Here is a 20157-nt window from a genome sequence, read left to right as displayed (position 1 = left end):
TTTTTTTTTGTTTTATAAATTCTCCCTGAAAAAAAAAGGGAGATTAATATTGGCCTTTGGGCTTGTGTGCCAGTCCTAAGCGTGCCATCTCTCTCTCTCAGATAGTGGGCCATAGAAAGCCTATTTATTATTTTTTTTATTGGGTTTATAAATTTTCCCTGAAAAAAAAAAAAAGTGGGAGATTAATATTGGCCTCTGGGCTTGTGTGCCAGTCCTGAGCGTGCCATCTCTCTCACAAATAGTGGGCCATAGAAAGCCTTTTTTTTTTTTTCTTTTGGTTTTATAAATTCTCCCTGAAAAAAAAAAGGGAGATTAATATTGGCCTTTGGGCTTGTGTGCCAGTCCTAAGCGTGCCATCTCTCTCTCTCAGATAGTGGGCCATAGAAAGCCTATTTATTATTTTTTTTATTGGGTTTATAAATTTTCCCTGAAAAAAAAAAAAAAAGTGGGAGATTAATATTGGCCTTTGGGCTTGTGTGCCAGTCCTAAGCGTGCCATCTCTCTCTCTCAGATAGTGGGCCATAGAAAGCCTATTTATTATTTTTTTTATTGGGTTTATAAATTTTCCCTGAAAAAAAAAAAAAAAAAGGGAGATTAATATTGGCCTTTGGGCTTGTGTGCCAGTTCTAAGCGTGCCATCTCTCTCTCTCAGATAGTGAGCCATAGAAAGCCTATTTATTTTTTTGGTTGATTTGGGTTCTAAATTCTACCTGAAAAAATCAATAAATCAATCAGTGGGAGATAAATATTGGCCTCTGGGCTTGTGTGCCACTCCTGACTCCTGTGTGCGTCATCTCTCACTCAGTGGGCCATAGAAAGCATATTTTTTGTTTTATTTGTTTTCTAAATTCTCCCTGAAAAAATCATTTTATTTTATTTGGTATCTAAATTCTTCCTGAAAAAATCATTTTATTCTATTATTTTTTTTTTCTAAAGTCTCCCTGAAAAAAAAAAAAAAATCAGTGGGAGATTAATATTGCCCTTTCTGCTTGTGTGCCAGTCTTGACTCCTGGGTGTGCCATCTCTCTCTCTCTCTCCAATTGTGGGCCATAGAAAGCCTATTATTTTTTTTGCTTGATTTGGTGTTATGAAAGGCAATTCAGTACTACAATGGACATAGCGGTCAGAGCACATACAGTGATCTGACAATAACCCAAAATCATAGAACGAGCTCTGAGACGTGGGAACTCTGCAGACCGCAATCCCTAATCCTCTCCACACAACACTAGAGGCAGCCGTGGATTGCGCCTAACTCTGCCTATGCAACTAGGCACAGCCTGAGAAACTAACTAGCCTGAAGATAGAAAATAAGCCTACCTTGCCTCAGAGAAATACCCCAAAGGAAAAGGCAGCCCCCCACATATAATGACTGTGAGTTAAGATGAAAAGACAAACGTAGAGATGAAATAGATTCAGCAAAGTGAGGCCCGACTTTCTTAACAGATCGAGGATAGAAAAGGTAACTTTGCGGTCTACACAAAACCCTAAAGAAAACCACGCAAAGGGGGCAAAAAGACCCTCCGTACCGAACTAACGGCACGGAGGTACACCCTTTGCGTCCCAGAGCTTCCAGCAAAAAAATAGACAAGCTGGACAGAAAAAATAGCAAACAAATAGCAAAGAAGAACTTAGCTATGCAGAGCAGCAGGCCACAGGAATGATCCAGGGAAAAGCAAGTCCAACACTGGAACATTGACAGGAAGCCAGGATCAAAGCATTAGGTGGAGTTAAGTAGAGAAGCACCTAACGACCTCACCAGATCACCTGAGGGAGGAAACTCAGAAGCCGCAGTACCACTTCCCTCCAAGAACAGAAGCTCACAGAGAGAATCAGCCGAAGTACCACTTGTGACCACAGGAGGGAGCTCTGCCACAGAATTCACAACAGTACCCCCCCTTGAGGAGGGGTCACCGAACCCTCACCAGAGCCCCCAGGCCGACCAGGATGAGCCACATGAAAGGCACGAACAAGATCGGGAGCATGGACATCAGAGGCAAAAACCCAGGAATTATCTTCCTGAGCATAACCCTTCCATTTAACCAGATACTGGAGTTTCCGTCTAGAAACACGAGAATCCAAAATCTTCTCCACAATATACTCCAATTCCCCCTCCACCAAAACCGGGGCAGGAGGATCAACAGATGGAACCATAGGTGCCACGTATCTCCGCAACAATGACCTATGGAATACGTTATGTATGGAAAAAGAATCTGGAAGGGTCAGACGAAAAGACACAGGATTAAGAACCTCAGAAATCCTATACGGACCAATGAAACGAGGTTTAAACTTAGGAGAGGAAACCTTCATAGGAATATGACGAGAAGATAACCAAACCAGATCCCCAACACGAAGTCGGGGACCCACACGGCGTCTGCGATTAGCGAAACGTTGAGCCTTCTCCTGGGACAAGGTCAAATTGTCCACTACATGAGTCCAAATCTGCTGCAACCTGTCCACCACAGTATCTACACCAGGACAGTCCGAAGACTCAACCTGTCCTGAAGAGAAACGAGGATGGAACCCAGAATTGCAGAAAAATGGCGAAACCAAGGTAGCCGAGCTGGCCCGATTATTAAGGGCGAACTCAGCCAAAGGCAAAAAGGACACCCAGTCATCCTGATCGGCAGAAACAAAGCATCTCAGATATGTTTCCAAGGTCTGATTGGTTCGTTCGGTCTGGCCATTAGTCTGAGGATGGAAAGCCGAGGAAAAAGACAAGTCAATGCCCATCCTACCAAAAAAGGCTCGCCAAAACCTTGAAACAAACTGGGAACCTCTGTCAGAAACGATATTCTCTGGAATGCCATGTAAACGAACCACATGCTGGAAGAACAATGGCACCAAATCAGAGGAGGAAGGCAATTTAGACAAGGGTACCAGATGGACCATCTTAGAAAAGCGATCACAGACCACCCAAATGACTGACATCTTTTGAGAAACGGGAAGATCAGAAATAAAATCCATAGAGATATGTGTCCAAGGCCTCTTCGGGACCGGCAAGGGCAAAAGCAACCCACTGGCACGAGAACAGCAGGGCTTAGCCCGAGCACAAATCCCACAGGACTGCACAAAAACACGCACATCCCGCGACAGAGACGGCCACCAAAAGGATCTAGCCACCAACTCTCTGGTACCAAAGATTCCAGGATGACCAGCCAACACCGAACAATGAACCTCAGAGATAACTTTATTGGTCCACCTATCAGGGACAAACAGTCTCTCCGCTGGACAACGATCAGGTTTATTAGCCTGAAATTTTTGCAGCACCCGCCGCAAATCAGGGGAGATGGCAGACACAATTACTCCTTCCTTGAGGATACCCGCCGGCTCAGACAAACCCGGAGAGTCGGGCACAAAACTCCTAGACAGAGCATCCGCCTTCACATTTTTAGAGCCCGGAAGGTACGAAATCACAAAGTCAAAACGGGCAAAAAACAGCGACCAACGAGCCTGTCTAGGATTCAACCGCTTAGCAGACTCAAGATAAGTCAAGCTCTTATGATCAGTCAATACCACCACGCGATGCTTAGCTCCTTCAAGCCAATGACGCCACTCCTCGAATGCCCACTTCATGGCCAGCAACTCTCGGTTGCCCACATCATAATTTCGCTCAGCAGGCGAAAACTTCCTGGAAAAAAAAGCGCATGGTTTCATCACTGAGCAATCAGAACCTCTCTTCGACAAAACAGCCCCTGCTCCAATCTCAGAAGCATCAACCTCGACCTGGAACGGAAGAGAAACATCTGGTTGACACAACACAGGGGCAGAAGAAAAACGACGCTTCAATTCTTGAAAAGCTTCCACAGCAGCAGAAGACCAATTGAACAAATCAGCACCCTTCTTGGTCAAATCGGTCAATGGTTTGGCAATACTAGAAAAATTGCAGATGAAGCGACGATAAAAATTAGCAAAGCCCAGGAACTTTTGCAGACTTTTCAGAGATGTCGGCTGAGTCCAATCATGGATGGCTTGGACCTTAACAGGATCCATCTCGATAGTAGAAGGGGAAAAGATGAACCCCAAAAATGAAACCTTCTGCACACCAAAGAGACACTTTGATCCCTTCACAAACAAAGAATTAGCACGCAGGACCTGAAAAACTGTTCTGACCTGCTTCACATGAGACTCCCAATCATCCGAGAAGATCAAAATGTCATCCAAGTACACAATCAGGAATTTATCCAGGTACTCTCGGAAGATGTCATGCATAAAGGACTGAAACACTGATGGAGCATTGGCAAGTCCGAATGGCATCACTAGATACTCAAAATGACCCTCGGGCGTATTAAATGCAGTTTTCCATTCATCTCCTCGCCTGATTCGCACCAGATTATACGCACCACGAAGATCTATCTTGGTGAACCAACTAGCCCCCTTAATCCGAGCAAACAAATCAGATAACAATGGCAAGGGGTACTGAAATTTAACCGTGATCTTATTTAGAAGGCGGTAATCTATACAAGGTCTCAGCGAACCATCCTTCTTGGCTACAAAAAAGAACCCTGCTCCTAATGGTGACGATGACGGGCGAATATGCCCCTTCTCCAGGGATTCCTTCACATAACTGCGCATAGCGGCGTGCTCAGGCACGGATAAATTAAACAGTCGACCTTTTGGGAATTTACTACCAGGAATCAAATTGATAGCACAATCACAATCCCTATGCGGAGGTAGGGCATCGGACTTGGGCTCATCAAATACATCCCGGTAATCAGACAAGAACTCTGGAACCTCAGAAGGGGTGGATGACGAAATTGACAGAAATGGAACATCACCATGTACCCCCTGACAACCCCAGCTGGACACCGACATGGATTTCCAATCTAATACTGGATTATGGGCTTGTAGCCATGGCAACCCCAACACGACCACATCATGCAGATTATGCAACACCAGAAAGCGAATAACCTCCTGATGTGCAGGAGCCATGCACATGGTCAGCTGGGTCCAGTATTGAGGCTTATTCTTGGCCAAAGGCGTGGCATCAATTCCTCTCAATGGAATAGGACACTGCAAGGGCTCTAAGAGAAACCCACAACGCTTAGCATACTCCAAGTCCATCAAATTCAGGGCAGCGCCTGAATCCACAAATGACATGACAGAATACGATGACAAAGAGCAGATCAAGGTAACGGACAGAAGAAATTTTGACTGTACCGTACCAATGGTGGCAGACCTAGCGAACCGCTTAGTGCGCTTAGGACAATCAGAGATAGCATGAGTGGAATCACCACAGTAGAAACACAGCCCATTCAGACGTCTGTGTTCTTGCCGTTTAACTCTGGTCAAAGTCCTATCGCACTGCATAGGCTCAGGTTTAAGCTCAGGTAATACCGCCAAATGGTGCACAGATTTACGCTCACGCAAGCGTCGACCGATCTGAATGGCCAAAGACATAGACTTATTCAAACCAGCAGGCATAGGAAATCCCACCATGACATCCTTAAGGGCTTCAGAGAGACCCTTTCTGAATATAGCTGCCAGCGCAGATTCATTCCATTGAGTGAGCACGGACCACTTTCTAAATTTCTGACAATATACCTCTATCTCATCCTGACCCTGACAAAGAGCCAGCAAATTTTTCTCTGCCTGATCCACTGAATTAGGTTCATCGTACAGCAATCCGAGCGCCAGGAAAAACGCATCGATATTACTCAATGCAGGATCTCCTGGCGCAAGAGAAAATGCCCAGTCCTGAGGGTCGCCGCGCAAAAAAGAAATAACAATCAAAACCTGTTGAGCTGAATCACCAGAGGAGCGAGGTTTCAAGGCCAGAAATAATTTACAATTATTTTTGAAACTCAGAAACTTAGTTCTATCTCCAAAAAACAAATCAGGAATAGGAATTCTTGGTTCCAACATAGCTTTCTGATCAATAGTGTCTTGAATCTTTTGTACTCTTGCCGAGAGCTGATCCACAAATGAAGACAGACTTCTAATGTCCATCGCTACACCTGTGTACTGAACCACCCAAATGTCTAGGGGAAAAAAAAGGCAAAACACAGTGCAAAGAAAAAAAAATGGTCTCAGAACTTCTTTTTTCCCTCTATTGAGAATCATTAGTACTTTTGGCTTCCTGTACTGTTATGAAAGGCAATTCAGTACTACAATGGACATAGCGGTCAGAGCACATACAGTGATCTGACAATAACCCAAAATCATAGAACGAGCTCTGAGACGTGGGAACTCTGCAGACCGCAATCCCTAATCCTCTCCAAACAACACTAGAGGCAGCCGTGGATTGCGCCTAACTCTGCCTATGCAACTCGGCACAGCCTGAGAAACTAACTAGCCTGAAGATAGAAAATAAGCCTACCTTGCCTCAGAGAAATACCCCAAAGGAAAAGGCAGCCCCCCACATATAATGACTGTGAGTTAAGATGAAAAGACAAACGTAGAGATGAAATAGATTCAGCAAAGTGAGGCCCGACTTTCTTAACAGATCGAGGATAGAAAAGGTAACTTTGCGGTCTACACAAAACCCTAAAGAAAACCACGCAAAGGGGGCAAAAAGACCCTCCGTACCGAACTAACGGCACGGAGGTACACCTTTTGCGTCCCAGAGCTTCCAGCAACAAAATAGACAAGCTGGACAGAAAAAATAGCAAACAAATAGCAAAGAAGAACTTAGCTATGCAGAGCAGCAGGCCACAGGAATGATCCAGGGAAAAGCAAGTCCAACACTGGAACATTGACAGGAAGCCAGGATCAAAGCATTAGGTGGAGTTAAGTAGAGAAGCACCTAACGACCTCACCAGATCACCTGAGGGATGAAACTCAGAAGCCGCAGTACCACTTCCCTCCACCAACAGAAGCTCACTGAGAGAATCAGCCGAAGTACCACTTGTGACCACAGGAGGGAGCTCTGCCACAGAATTCACAACAATTTGGGTTCCAAAATCTACCTGAAAAAATCACTACATCAACCATTGGGAGAAAAATATTGGCCTCTGGGCTTGTGTGCCACTCCTGACTCCTGTGTGCGTCATCTCTCAGTGGGCCATAGAAAGCCTATTTTTTGTTTTATTTGTTTTCTAAATTCTCCCTGAAAAAATCATTTTATTTTATTTGGTTTCTAAATTCTTCCTGAAAAAATCATTTTATTCTATTTTTTTTTTCTAAAGTCTCCCTGAAAAAAAAAAAAAAAATCAGTGGGAGATTAATATTGCCCTTTCTGCTTGTGTGCCAGTCTTGACTCCTGGGTGTGCCATCTCTCTCTCTCTCTCCAATTGTGGGCCAATTGTGCTTGATTTGGGTTCCAAAATCTACCTGAAAAAATCACTACATCAATCATTGGGAGAAAAATATTGGCCTCTGGTCTTGTGTGCCACTCCTGACTCCTGTGTGCGTCATCTCTCACTCAGTGGGCCATAGAAAGCCTATTTTTTGTTTTATTTGTTTTCTAAATTCTCCCTGAAAAAATCATTTTATTTTATTTGGTTTCTAAATTCTTCCTGAAAAAATCATTTTATTCTATTATTTTTTTTTTCTAAAGTCTCCCTGAAAAAAAAAAATCAGTGGGAGATTAATATTGCCCTTTGTGCTTGTGTGCCAGTCTTGACTCCTGGGTGTGCCATCTCTCTCTCTCTCTCTCCAATTGTGGGCCATAGAAAGCCTATTATTTTTGTAGCTTGATTTGGGTTCCAAAATCAACCTGAAAAAATCACTACATCAATCATTGGGAGAAAAATATTGGCCTCTGGGCTTGTGTGCCACTCCTGACTCCTGTGCGCGTCATCTCTCACTCAGTGGACCATAGAAAGCCTATTTCTTGTTTTATTTGTTTTCTAAATTCTCCCTGAAGAAATCATTTTATTTTATTTGGTTTCTAAATTCTTCCTGAAAAAATCATTTTATTTTATTTTGTTTCTAAAGTCTCCCTGAAAAAAAAATAAAAAAATAAAAAAAAACAGTGGGAGATTAATATTTACATTTGTGCTTCAGTGACAGTCCTGCGTGTGTGGCATCTCTCTCATTTGGTGCCACCAAAAACAGAGTGTGTAACATTGTGCCTGATTTTCGTTGTGGTCTCACCCACCTGTAAAGGGGTAGCTAAATCATACTGAAGTTATAGCTCACCGTGTAAGTTGTGTGTCAGCAACAAATACCGTTAGTTTGGTTACATTTTTAAAACAATGAGGAAGTCTGGTGGAAGAGGTCGTGGCCGGGGGCGTTCATTGTCAGCTGGTAATGAGGGTAGTGGTAGTGGTGGAGCATCAGGTGGTCGTGGGAAAAAAAATATTGCACCTAAGTCTGGAGCTGTGGAGCCAGGTTCGTCGTCTGGCTGCACAAGGCCTCGAACGCTTCCTTTTCTGGGAGTAGGAAAACCGCTTTTAAAGCCGGAGCAGCAAGAGCAAGTTTTGGCTTATCTTGCTGACTCAGCCTCTAGCTCTTTTGCCTCCTTTCGTGAAACTGGTAAATGTAAAAGCAGCGCGTCGTTAGTGGATGTTCACGGTCAGGGACAAGTCGCTTCCTTGTCCTCTTCAGCAAAAACAACAACAGAGAAGAATGCAGCAGGCGACACAACGGGTTACTCCATGGAGCTCTTTACACATACCGTCCCTGGCTTAGAAAGTGAAGCAGTTAACAGTCCATGCCCATTACAAGTTGAATCTGACATGGAGTGCACTGATGCACAGCCACAGCCAGACTACTATGCTGGTCCTTTGACTCAGACCACAACATTGCCCTCGCAGGGTAATGATCAAGAATCAGACCCTGATAAGACTATGTTGCCCCATCACGAACGCTATACCACCGACCGACACGGTGACACAGACGAAGTTGCACACGAGCTACAAGAAGAGGTAATAGATGACCCAGTTCTTGACCCCGATTGGCAGCCATTGGGGGAACAGGGTGCAGGCGGCAGCAGTTCTGAAGCGGAGGATGAGGGGCCGCAGCAGGCATCAACATCGCAACAGGTTCCATCTGCCGGGCCCGTATCTTGCCCAAAACACGTGGCAAAGCCAAAACCTGTTGGAGGACAGCGTGGCCATCCGGTTAAAGCTCAGTCTGCAATGCCTGAAAAGGTATCCGATGCTAGAAAGAGTGCAGTCTGGCATTTTTTTAAACAACATCCAATTGATCAGCGCAAAGTCATCTGTCAAAAATGTTCAACTACCTTAAGCAGAGGGCAGAATCTGAAAAGTCTCAATACAAGTTGCATGCATAGACATTTAACCACCATGCATTTGCAAGCTTGGACTAACTACCAAACGTCCCTTAACGTTGTAGCACCCTCGGCCAATGAAGCTAGTCATCAACGCAACATCCCTTCCGGCAGTGTAGGGCCACCATTTTCCGCACCACCTGCAGTATCTGTGCAGGTTTCTTTGCCAGGCCAAAGCAGTCAGGGTCAGGGAATCACCAGTTTCGTAGTAGGAAACACTGCATCTAGGGCACCGGCGGCAACAATACCATCTCCCACCGTCTCTCAGTCTGCCATGTCCACCGGCACCCCCGCTAGTTCCACGATCTCCAGCTCTCCAGTCCAGCTCACCCTACATGAGACTATGGTTAGAAAAAGGAAGTACTTAGCCTCGCATCCGCGTACACAGGGTTTGAACGCCCACATAGCTAGACTAATCTCGTTAGAGATTATGCCCTACCGGTTAGTTGAAAGCGAAGCTTTCAAAGCCCTGATGGACTACGCTGTACCACGCTACGAGCTACCCAGTCGACACTTTTTTTCCAGAAAAGCCATCCCAGCCTGCCACCAGCATGTTAAAGAGCGCATCGTTCATGCACTCAGGCAATCTGTGAGCACAAAGGTGCACCTGACAACAGATGCATGGACCAGTAGGCATGGCCAGGGACGTTACGTGTCCATCACGGCACACTGGGTGAATGTTGTGGATGCAGGGTCCACAGGGGACAGCAATTTTGGGACAGTTCTGCCTAGCCCACGGTCTAGGAAACAGTTGGCTGTAGCCGTTCGCACCCCCTCCTCCTCCTCCTCGTCCTCCTGCAGAAGCGAGAGCTCGTCCACAGACCGCAGTCGCACAACCACTCCATTCGCAGCTGCCACTGTTGCACACCAGGTCTCCCATTATGGGGCAGCTACTGGCAAACGTCAGCAGGCTGTATTGGCTATGAAGTGTTTGGGCGACAACAGACACACCGCGGAAGTTCTGTCCGAGTTCTTGCAGAAAGAAACGCAGTCGTGGCTGGGCACTGTAGATCTTGAGGCAGGCAAGGTAGTGAGTGATAACGGAAGGAATTTCATGGCTGCCATCTCCCTTTCCCAACTGAAACACATTCCTTGCCTGGCTCACACCTTAAACCTGGTGGTGCAGTGCTTCCTGAAAAGTTATCCAGGGTTATCCGACCTGCTCCTCAAAGTGCGTGGACTTTGCTCACATATCCGCCGTTCGCCCGTACACTCCAGCCGTATGCAGACCTATCAGCGTTCTTTGAACCTTCCCCAGCATCGCCTAATCATAGACGTTGCAACAAGGTGGAACTCAACACTGCACATGCTTCAGAGACTGTGCGAACAGAGGCGGGCTGCTATGTTTTTGTGGGAGGATACACATACACGGGCAGGCAGTAGGATGGCAGACATGGAGTTGTCAGGTGTGCAGTGGTCGAAGATTCAAGACATGTGTCAAGTCCTTCAGTGTTTTGAGGAATGCACACGGCTGGTTAGTGCAGACAACGCCATAATAAGCATGAGCATCCCCCTAATGCGTCTGCTGATGCAAAGTTTGACGCACATAAAGGATCAGGCGTCTGCAGCTGAGGAAGAGGAAAGCCTTGATGACAGTCAGCCATTGTCTGGCCAGGGCAGTGTACAGGACGAGGTAGCGGGCGAAGAGGAGGACGAGGAGGATGATGGGGATGATTATATTTTTAATGAGGAAGCTGTTCCGGGGCCACTGGAAATTGTTGGCGCGGCAAGGCCGGGTTCTGGTTTTTTGAGGGACACAAGTGACGTGGATTTGCCTGAAACTGCCCCTCAACCAAGCACAACCGCAGATTTGAGAACTGGAACTTTGGCCCACATGGCGGATTATGCCTTACGTATCCTCAAAAGGGACACACGCATTACTAAAATCATGAACGATGACGATTACTGGTTGGCCTGCCTCCTTGATCCTCGCTATAAAGGCAAATTGCAAAATATAATGCCACATGAGAACTTGGAACTAATATTAGCAACCAAACAATCAACTCTTGTTGAACATTTGCTTCTGGCATTCCCTGCACACAGCGCCCGTGATCGTTCTCACACGAGCTGCAGGGGCCAGCAGACCAGAGGTGTTAGAGGGGCAGAAATCAGAAGTGGCGTTGGCCAGAGGGGTTTTCTGACCAGGTTGTGGAGTGATTTTGCTATGACCGCAGACAGGACAGGTACTGCAGCATCAATTCAAAGTGACAGGAGACAACATTTGTCCAGTATGGTTACAAACTATTTTTCATCCCTTATCGACGTTCTCCCTCAACCGTCATTCCCATTTGATTACTGGGCATCCAAATTAGACACCTGGCCAGAATTGGCAGAATATGCATTGCAGGAGCTTGCTTGCCCGGCAGCTAGTGTCCTATCAGAAAGAGTATTCAGTGCTGCAGGTTCAATACTAACAGAAAAAAGCACTCGTCTGGCTACCCAAAATGTAGATGATCTAACCTTCATTAAAATGAACCACAACTGGATTTCGAAATCTTTTGCCCCACCTTGCCCGGCTGACACTTAGCTTTCCTATGAAAAGGTCTTGCCTGTGGACTATTATGAATGACTTTTCCAATATCGTAATTTGCTGCACCTGATTGTCCAGCATACAACATGTTTACACCTCCCTAAATGGCCAAACTCCCCACACGGGGCCGTGGTATCGCCACTTGGCGCCAGCACCCGTGAGAGTGCTGTTTTTTTCTGAAGAGGTGGGTGTGCCCGCTTTTGGTCGACGGCACTGCCACTGGGTCCCTCATAGCACAATAAAGTGTCTCTGGCGGTGGTGGTGCGCACCCAATGTCAGACACACCGTTGTAATATGAGGGGCCCTGGGCCTGTACCGCCGGCCACAAGACAGTTCCCCCCCCAGCTCAAACAGTGCTCTACCACTTGCAAAATTATCTCTTACAGCTCCACCAATGTTTAGTCTATGCGCTGACATCCTTCACTGCCTGGCACTGACAATACCATTGTATTGACATTTTTGTTATGTTAGGCCTTCGAAGCCTGTCTGCGGTCCCTCCTTCCACTAGGCCTCCACTGACCATTGTACTGCTGCCCGTGTACCCCTGGAACCAATTTTAAATTGCCAACAGCCCAATTTTGTTATGTTAGGCCTTCGAAGCCTGTCTGCAGTCCCTTCTTTCTACTACTACTACACTGACCAGACCACTGCTGCCCGTGTACCTCTGGAACCAATGTTAAATTGCCTGCACCCCTATTTTTGTTATGTTAGGCCTTCGAAGCCTGTCTGCGGTCCCTCCTTCCACTAGGCCTCCACTGACCATTGTACTGCTGCCCGTGTACCCCTGGAACCAATTTTAAATTGCCAACAGCCCAATTTTGTTATGTTAGGCCTTCGAAGCCTGTCTGCAGTCCCTTCTTTCTACTACTACTACACTGACCAGACCACTGCTGCCCGTGTACCCCTGGAACCAATGTTAAATTGCCTGCACCCCTAATTTTGTTATGTTAGGCCTTCGAAGCCTGTCTGCGGTCCCTCCTTCCACTAGTCCTCCACTGACCATTGTACTGCTGCCCGTGTACCCCTGGAACCAATTTTAAATTGCCAACAGCCCAATTTTGTTATGTTAGGCCTTCGAAGCCTGTCTGCAGTCCCTTCTTTCTACTACTACTATACTGACCAGACCACTGCTGCCCGTGTACCCCTGGAACCAATGTTAAATTGCCTGCACCCCTATTTTTGTTATGTTAGGCCTTCGAAGCCTGTCTGCGGTCCCTCCTTCCACTAGGCCTCCACTGACCATTGTACTGCTGCCCGTGTACCCCTGGAACCAATTTTAAATTGCCAACAGCCCAATTTTGTTATGTTAGGCCTTCGAAGCCTGTCTGCAGTCCCTTCTTTCTACTACTACTACACTGACCAGACCACTGCTGCCCGTGTACCCCTGGAACCAATGTTAAATTGCCTGCACCCCTATTTTTGTTATGTTAGGCCTTCGAAGCCTGTCTGCGGTCCCTCCTTCCACTAGGCCTCCACTGACCATTGTACTGCTGCCCGTGTACCCCTGGAACCAATTGTAAATTGCCAACAGCCCTATTTTTTTATGTTAGGCCTTCGAAGCCTGTCTGCGGTCCCTTCTTTCTACTACAACTACACTGACCAGACCACTGCCGCCCGTGTACCCCTGTAACCTATTTTAAAGTGCATTCAGCCAATTTTTATTCTCTATTTTAGAATTATAAAGCCCAGATGGACTACGCTGTACCACGGTAAGAGCTACCCAGTCGTCACTTCTTTTGCGAGAAAAGCCATCCCAGCACTACAGCATCATGTAAAAATCTGCATTGTCCATGCTCTCTGGCTATCTAATAGTAGAAAGGTGCACCTGACAACAGATGCATGGACCAGTAGGCATGTCCACGAAAGGTTAGATTACGGCGCACTGGGTTAATGTTGTGGATGCATGGTCCACAGGGGACAGCCTACAAAGTCTGTCTGCAGTCCCAAATATAAATTGTCCTCCGCTTACCACACCAATGCTGCCTGTGTACCCCTGGAACATTTCATAAACTCCATTGACCAAAATTTGGGGTTTACAGCCTACTACCAGTGTCTGCCGCTCCAAGGTGTTCCCCGGGTTGCCTTTTCTGAGCTTTGATCTTCAGGCTCTTCTTAAGTAGTTGTTGAAAGCAACACTGCATTCGGCCTACAAGTTGGGTCTGGGGTGTAGAGATGGTGTGTTACACTCCAAGGTGTTCCCCAGGTTTCCTCGCCATTGCTGCGATCTTAATGCTCTCGTTTAGTAGTTGTTGGAAACTACAGTGCATTAGGCCTACAAATTGGGTATGGGGTGTAGAGAGATGGTGTGTTCCACTCCAAGGTGTTCCCCAGGTTTCCTCGCCATTGCTGCAATCTTAATGCTCTCGTTTAGTAGTTGTTGGAAACTACAGTGCATTAGGCCTACAAATTGGGTATGGGGTGTAGAGAGATCGTGTGTTCCACTCCAAGGTGTTCCCCAGGTTTCCTCGCCATTGCTTCGATCTTCCTGCTCTCGTTTAGTAGTTGTTGGAAACTACACTGCATTATGCCTACAAATTGGGTATGGGGTGTAGAGAGACGGTGTGTTACACTCCAAGGTGTTCCCCAGGTTTCCTCTCCATTGCTTCGATCTTCCTGCTCTCGTTTAGTAGTTGTTGGAAACTACAGTGCATTAGGCCTACAAATTGGGTATGGGGTGTAGAGAGATCGTGTGTTCCACTCCAAGGTGTTCCCCAGGTTTCCTCGCCATTGCTTAGATCTTAATGCTCTCGTTTAGTAGTTGTTGGAAACTACGCTGCATTAGGCCTACAAATTGGGTATGGGGTGTAGAGAGATGGTGTGTTACACTCCAAGGTGTTCCCCAGGTTTCATCCACATTGCTTCGGTCTTCCGACTCTCGTTTAGTAGTTGTTGGAAACTACAGTGCATTAGGCCTACAAATTGGGTATGGGGTGTAGAGAGATGGTGTGTTCTACTCCAAGGTGTTCCCCAGGTTTCCTCGCCATTGCTGCGATCTTAATGCTCTCGTTTAGTAGTTGTTGGAAACTACAGTGCATTAGGCCTACAAATTGGGTATGGGGTGTAGAGAGATGGTGTGTTCCACTCCAAGGTGTTCCCCAGGTTTCCTCGCCATTGCTTCGATCTTCCTGCTCTCGTTTAGGAGTTGTTGGAAACTACACTGCATTAGGCCTACAAATTGGGTATGGGGTGTAGAGAGATGGTGTGTTACACTACAAGGTGTTCTCCAGGTTGCCTTTCCTGAGCTTCTATGTTCAGGCTCTCATTAAATTGTGGTTAAATGGAACAACTGCATTTGGCGTACTAGTTGGGTTTGGGCCTACTATCGGTGTCTGCCACTCCTTGCTGTTCTCCTGGTTTCCTGTCCTGAAATTCCATTTTCAGGCTCTCGTTAAGTAGTTGTTAATGTTAGACTGCATTTGGCCTACTAGTTGGGTTGGGGCCTACTATCGGTGTCTGCCACTCCTTGCTGTTCTCCTCCACTGAACAAAGCTGTGCCGCCTGTTTACTACGGTTGCCAATTTTGAACTGCATTTCGACTACTTACTGATTTGGGCCTACTCTCTGTGTCAGCCTCTCATTCCAGTTGTCCTCCACTGCAATGCCCCCTGGTTAGTCCTGTGTTACCAATTTTGAACTGCATTTAGCCCACTTTATTCTTTGGGCCTATATCTGTGTTTCCTCCTCATCCTGCCCATTGCCCAGCCAGTGATAGATGAGTCTGCTGGTACATTGACCCATAACGCTAAATTCCCCGTGCATGCTACACAGCAAGATTGTGACCCTGCTGAAAGTCAGGTTCCTCTTCCCGCATACCATACCACCTTACACGGGGACAAAGAGGAAGGTGCAGATGAAAGTGCAGGTTCCTTCATCAGGTGGGGGGAGGAATACTAGTTGGCGACGTCACTGGCACAGGGCCTCTCATAGTATGCAAAAGTGTTGCTGCCGGTGGGAGGCGCCCCCGCCGTGCAAACACACCGCTGTACTTTGAGGGGCCCTGTGCCAGTGCCAGTGCCAACGAGTGGGCCCCCCCTGCTTGCTCAGGATCACAGCATTTGCAAAGTTGAAATACTTTCCTCTCCCTGCTCCACTGCCGTGACGCGTTCCAGATTTCCTGGGCCCACTAATTACTTGAACCAGCCCTACCCCCCACAACTTTAGCCAAATGACCCCCAATTTCAAATGCCTTCCAATTATTATAAGCTAAATTACGATTGACAAGCTTCAGTAAAAAGAATGGATGTTTTTGCCATTAAAATGGGCAGTGTAGGTGTTTTCCTGGCCTCCACTCACTGCCGACTATGCTCCCCCATTGACTTGCATTGGGTTTCGTGTTTCGGGCGATACCCGACTTTTCGCGATAATCGGCCGATTCCACTCGACTCGACTTCTAAGATAGTCGGGTTTCGCGAAACACGACTCGACTCTAAAAAGGTCAAGGTCGCTCAACCCTAGTGGTGACCAACTGGGCTGCAGGTAGCCGCCAGGTACCACTTTTGGTAGGCGCCGGTATTGCAGCTGCCGATACCAGGGGTCGGGTTTGCTGACACGAGGAGACATGACCGAGGTCACAGACTAGCAGAATATGAAGATTGACGGACTGTAAGACCAACTTGAATATTGAAGATAGGTACAAAATTAGAAAGAAACGGCTAAAAAAGCCTCAGCCAGCTCACCGACCAGACCATCACGGCAGTGGGCACGGAACTTCGTCCTGACTTGGAGCAGCAGCAATAGAAGAAAATGGTGAATATTCCAGCTCAATAAAATGGTAAAATTCTTTATTAATCCATAGCGTAGAATTAAAACAGGATAATCCTTACAGTGGGTGGAAGCAAACAGGTGAATGCAAAAGATTAGAGCAACGCGTTTCGATCTATACAGATCTTACTCATGCTTCTAACTAAAATATACTAGTGGTTCTACATATCGTACCTGCTAGCCCATCACAATCATTATACCTGTCACATGATTTATCTAAAGGTCCTAAACCTCACACAAAGGATTAATAAAGAATTTTACCATTTTATGGAGTTGGAACATTCACCATTTTCTTCTATTGAAGATAGGTTCTTGCCCACACTCGTAGATATCAGGAAACAGTTCTTGAGTCGGCCGCACTAGGACCAGGGACAACAGACACTGGCTGCACTGAGACCAGGAAATCAGGTAATTGAGTACAGGTAACGCAGATGTGATTTCAGCTTAGGATACCGTCTAAGCAGTCACAGGAACACTGACAAATTATACTAGGTTAACGAGAACACATGATAAAGGAATAATTATAACAGACTAGGGATGGGAGACCTGGCAACATAAAGTTACAAACACCAACACCACTAAGACAAACTATAGAGGTTGCTCAGGCAACTCCCTTTTATGGGGTGTGTCTTATACATATCTTATATACAAGATGCCTCCCAGCTATTGGCTGGGAGACAACTTGCATGGAAGTACTTTAATTAAATACCTCCCAGCTGAGAGCTGGGGGCATTTTACTATGCATGCATGCTGCACCTTCAAGGGGTGCTGAGGGGATTTTGTATGCACGCACAGTGGAAAAGGAGACAGCTTCTGAGGATGCTGCTGCGGCCGTGGTGGTGAGTAAGCCAGCGTCCCCACAAGGTGAGAGGAGGAGAACATGCGGAGGCACATAGAGAAATGCCATAGAACCCCACCCCTTTATGCCCCATCTTCTTCAAATTTATGCCCCATCTTCTTCAAGCCCCTGAGGACTCCTTGCAGAGAAGATGAAGCCAGATTTTTTCTCCTGAGCTCCCACAACCTCTCATCAGTACTGCATTCTCTCCAAACCATTGGATGAAAGGTTATGTCTCCCACCTTCTTCTTTGCCAGGGTGCCTCTCATAGGCTGGACATCCTCAGAATAGAATGAAGCAGATTTTGAAACAGGAACCATAATTTGCTAAGTCTCTCTTAGTCCGGTAGGAATAGCTGTCCCCTTGGGAGAAACAATGATGGATTGGGACTCCTGGTCGGTGGACAATGGAGACTCAGAAGATGCTTTTGCCTTGATGTTGTCATCCTGCGACCACCTGGAGCTAGAAGATACCTTCACATCTTCACATTGGTCTCACCTATTAACTACAGCATCTACAGAGTTAAACTGCTAACATCAACTGTAAGATGTAAAAAATGAAACATAAAGTAATACTTACTCATCTAACTTTAACTCCGCTCGTCACCACCCACTATACGGTCCTCGTCACATCTTCTTACCACAGCTGCGAGCATTGAAATCCTGGGTCTTTTTACACTAGGCTGGGACTTCTGGCTCTGATGAGGTCCCAGACGGTTCTGCACATGTGCACGAAAGAACATGGTCCATGATGAGACCTTATGCTCAGGATTTCAGGACTTGTGACAATAGCATGAGGATGCATCCGTACTAGAGGCTGTTAGGAGCAGAAAGATAAGTGATTAGGTGAGGTTAAGGATTTTTTTTTATTTTTAACCGTTTAGACTTGGTGAAAACAATCTGCATTTTGGTGATTGTTGATTTTTGTAATAGAATTCAATTCTACTTCATAAAATTCTCTAGTTAAGAGTCAACTTTCTACATTATGGTTTCTTTCATGTGTGTTAGTTTAAGAAAGGTGACAGCTGTATATCCTTTTTGGATCATGAGCAAGCACGGGCTAAAAATACCAAGTTTATAAGTGTAGATATAGCAATTAAATTGCATTAGTTGATAATTGAATATATGGTGTAAAGGAGCCTTGCATTAAATTATATCACATGATTCAAATTATCTTCTAACCATCAATTTGCATGGAAGGATGAGATCCTGCTACAAGATACATGTTCCTATTATGCATAAATTTGGAGACTTGGGAGCCGTCAATAAGACGTATTTCAGGAGGAGCCTGTCACATTGGCACATTCTCTTTACAGAAATTAAACTAGTATAAGGTATTATTATGCATATTAATATTCATAGAGATAATATGTGCATTTGCTTTCCCTTTTTATTCAAAGGTGGTCTTATATTGCGACTCTGGAGAAAAGCCATGTGTTCTGAAAAAGGAAGAGCTGAAGGAAGAAATCTTCTCTACAGTATGGTCCATGACCCAAAAATGGTGCCACAGGCAATGATAAACATTATCATATCAATGGCTTCAGCTTGTGAGCAGGCAAAAAACAAGAAAAAATAGAGCCATTGTATTTACCACTGTTACATAGTGAAAAAGCCTAAGTGACACTCTTGATTTGCATGCAATGTTTCTAATTATTTATTCTTGCTTAGTTCATTCTACAATTTTTAAGACTAATCTAGCTGAGAATACAAATGAGAACACAATTAATTAGTCGTCCAAGTCATTAGGAGATTGATATAAGGCCAAGTGATAACTGGACTGAAGCAGCACTTTGATCTTCTTTCCACTTCGCATAAAGCAAAGGATCAAATTGTAATAGAACAAGAGTTTTTGCCTTAATGACTGCGTATTATTTTCCTCTGATTTAATTGATTAGTGCTTTGTCAAATTGCAAAAAGCAATGCCATTAAGCCCACCTCAATAATATGTAACGATAACACCTCAGCCAATGCCAAGGGATTATATGAGTTGCATGAGTTGGAAAACAATTATTGTTTTCTGTTCCTTCCATTGCATCTGAGTCACACACTAGATTTGAGAGCATTGACTAATACCACAAGTACATTGCTTAGCGAATAATTAAAGTCTTTACAACACTACTTATTTTTTCACCATAACAGGTCAATTTCATGCTTGGCGAGTGTACTCACTGCAATCAATTTTTTAGTCTATAATTATATTTTTAAATTTAGAAGACAGGAAAAAAAATAACAATACACGAAATGTCTGGAAGTTTTGACTAAATATGCTTATGACCTTTAATATCTATAGATTCAGCTTTAAATGACTGTGTCACTCACTGTGTACACTTCTAATATAGTGTCATTATGTAACAGTTTTGAAGGGAAATAAAGTAATGAGGTCTAAAGAAGTCAGTTTCTTTCTTTAATTACTCGGTTGATAGATCATAGTAATTATATTTTAACAGATATCATGTATTATAATCTTAAAGTAATTACTGCAGCTGCCAGCTGTTGAATAATTAGGTTAATTCACCGAATAAATGTTTTGCCATAAGCAATATTTGTATCATTAACAACACATATACAGGCAGATTAGATGGACAGTGCAGCATCTGCAGAGGATCCTAATGGCTGCATGGTAAAGGGATTGCTGTGTAATTTGGCCACAGCTGGGTCATTACTTGGTATCAAAGAGGCAAAATCAATAAAGTTCTTGAGGTTGGAAAAGGTGATACATATTTAATGATGCACCTAACAACTTCACAACCAGGGAGTAATCTCTACTGACTTTAAATATGGGAAAAACATCAATTCTGTAATGCCTGTGGATCGTGGACCAACTGCACTACAGCCAGACTTACCTTGAAGGGGCGTA

The 20157-nt window shown here is 45.2% G+C and overlaps 1 protein-coding gene across 2 annotated transcripts in view; it reads left to right on the top strand.

Moving 5' to 3' along the window:
• The window catches only part of C5H6orf58 (chromosome 5 C6orf58 homolog), a 95723-nt gene extending 76033 nt beyond the window's left edge, over positions 1 to 19690 (top strand). For both annotated transcript variants that reach the window (XM_069726069.1, XM_069726067.1), the window contains exon 6: positions 18701 to 19690. In XM_069726069.1, the coding sequence (XP_069582170.1) occupies positions 18701 to 18876 (176 nt within the window). In that variant the 3' untranslated portion in view covers positions 18877 to 19690. The remainder of the gene's footprint in view (positions 1 to 18700) is intronic.
• Positions 19691 to 20157: the final 467 nt, after the last annotated feature.

The sequence above is a fragment of the Ranitomeya imitator genome, chromosome 5 (genome assembly GCF_032444005.1).
Source record: "Ranitomeya imitator isolate aRanImi1 chromosome 5, aRanImi1.pri, whole genome shotgun sequence".
Classification (NCBI taxonomy): Eukaryota; Metazoa; Chordata; class Amphibia; order Anura; family Dendrobatidae; genus Ranitomeya; species Ranitomeya imitator.
This window is presented reverse-complemented; position numbering and strand designations above follow the sequence as displayed.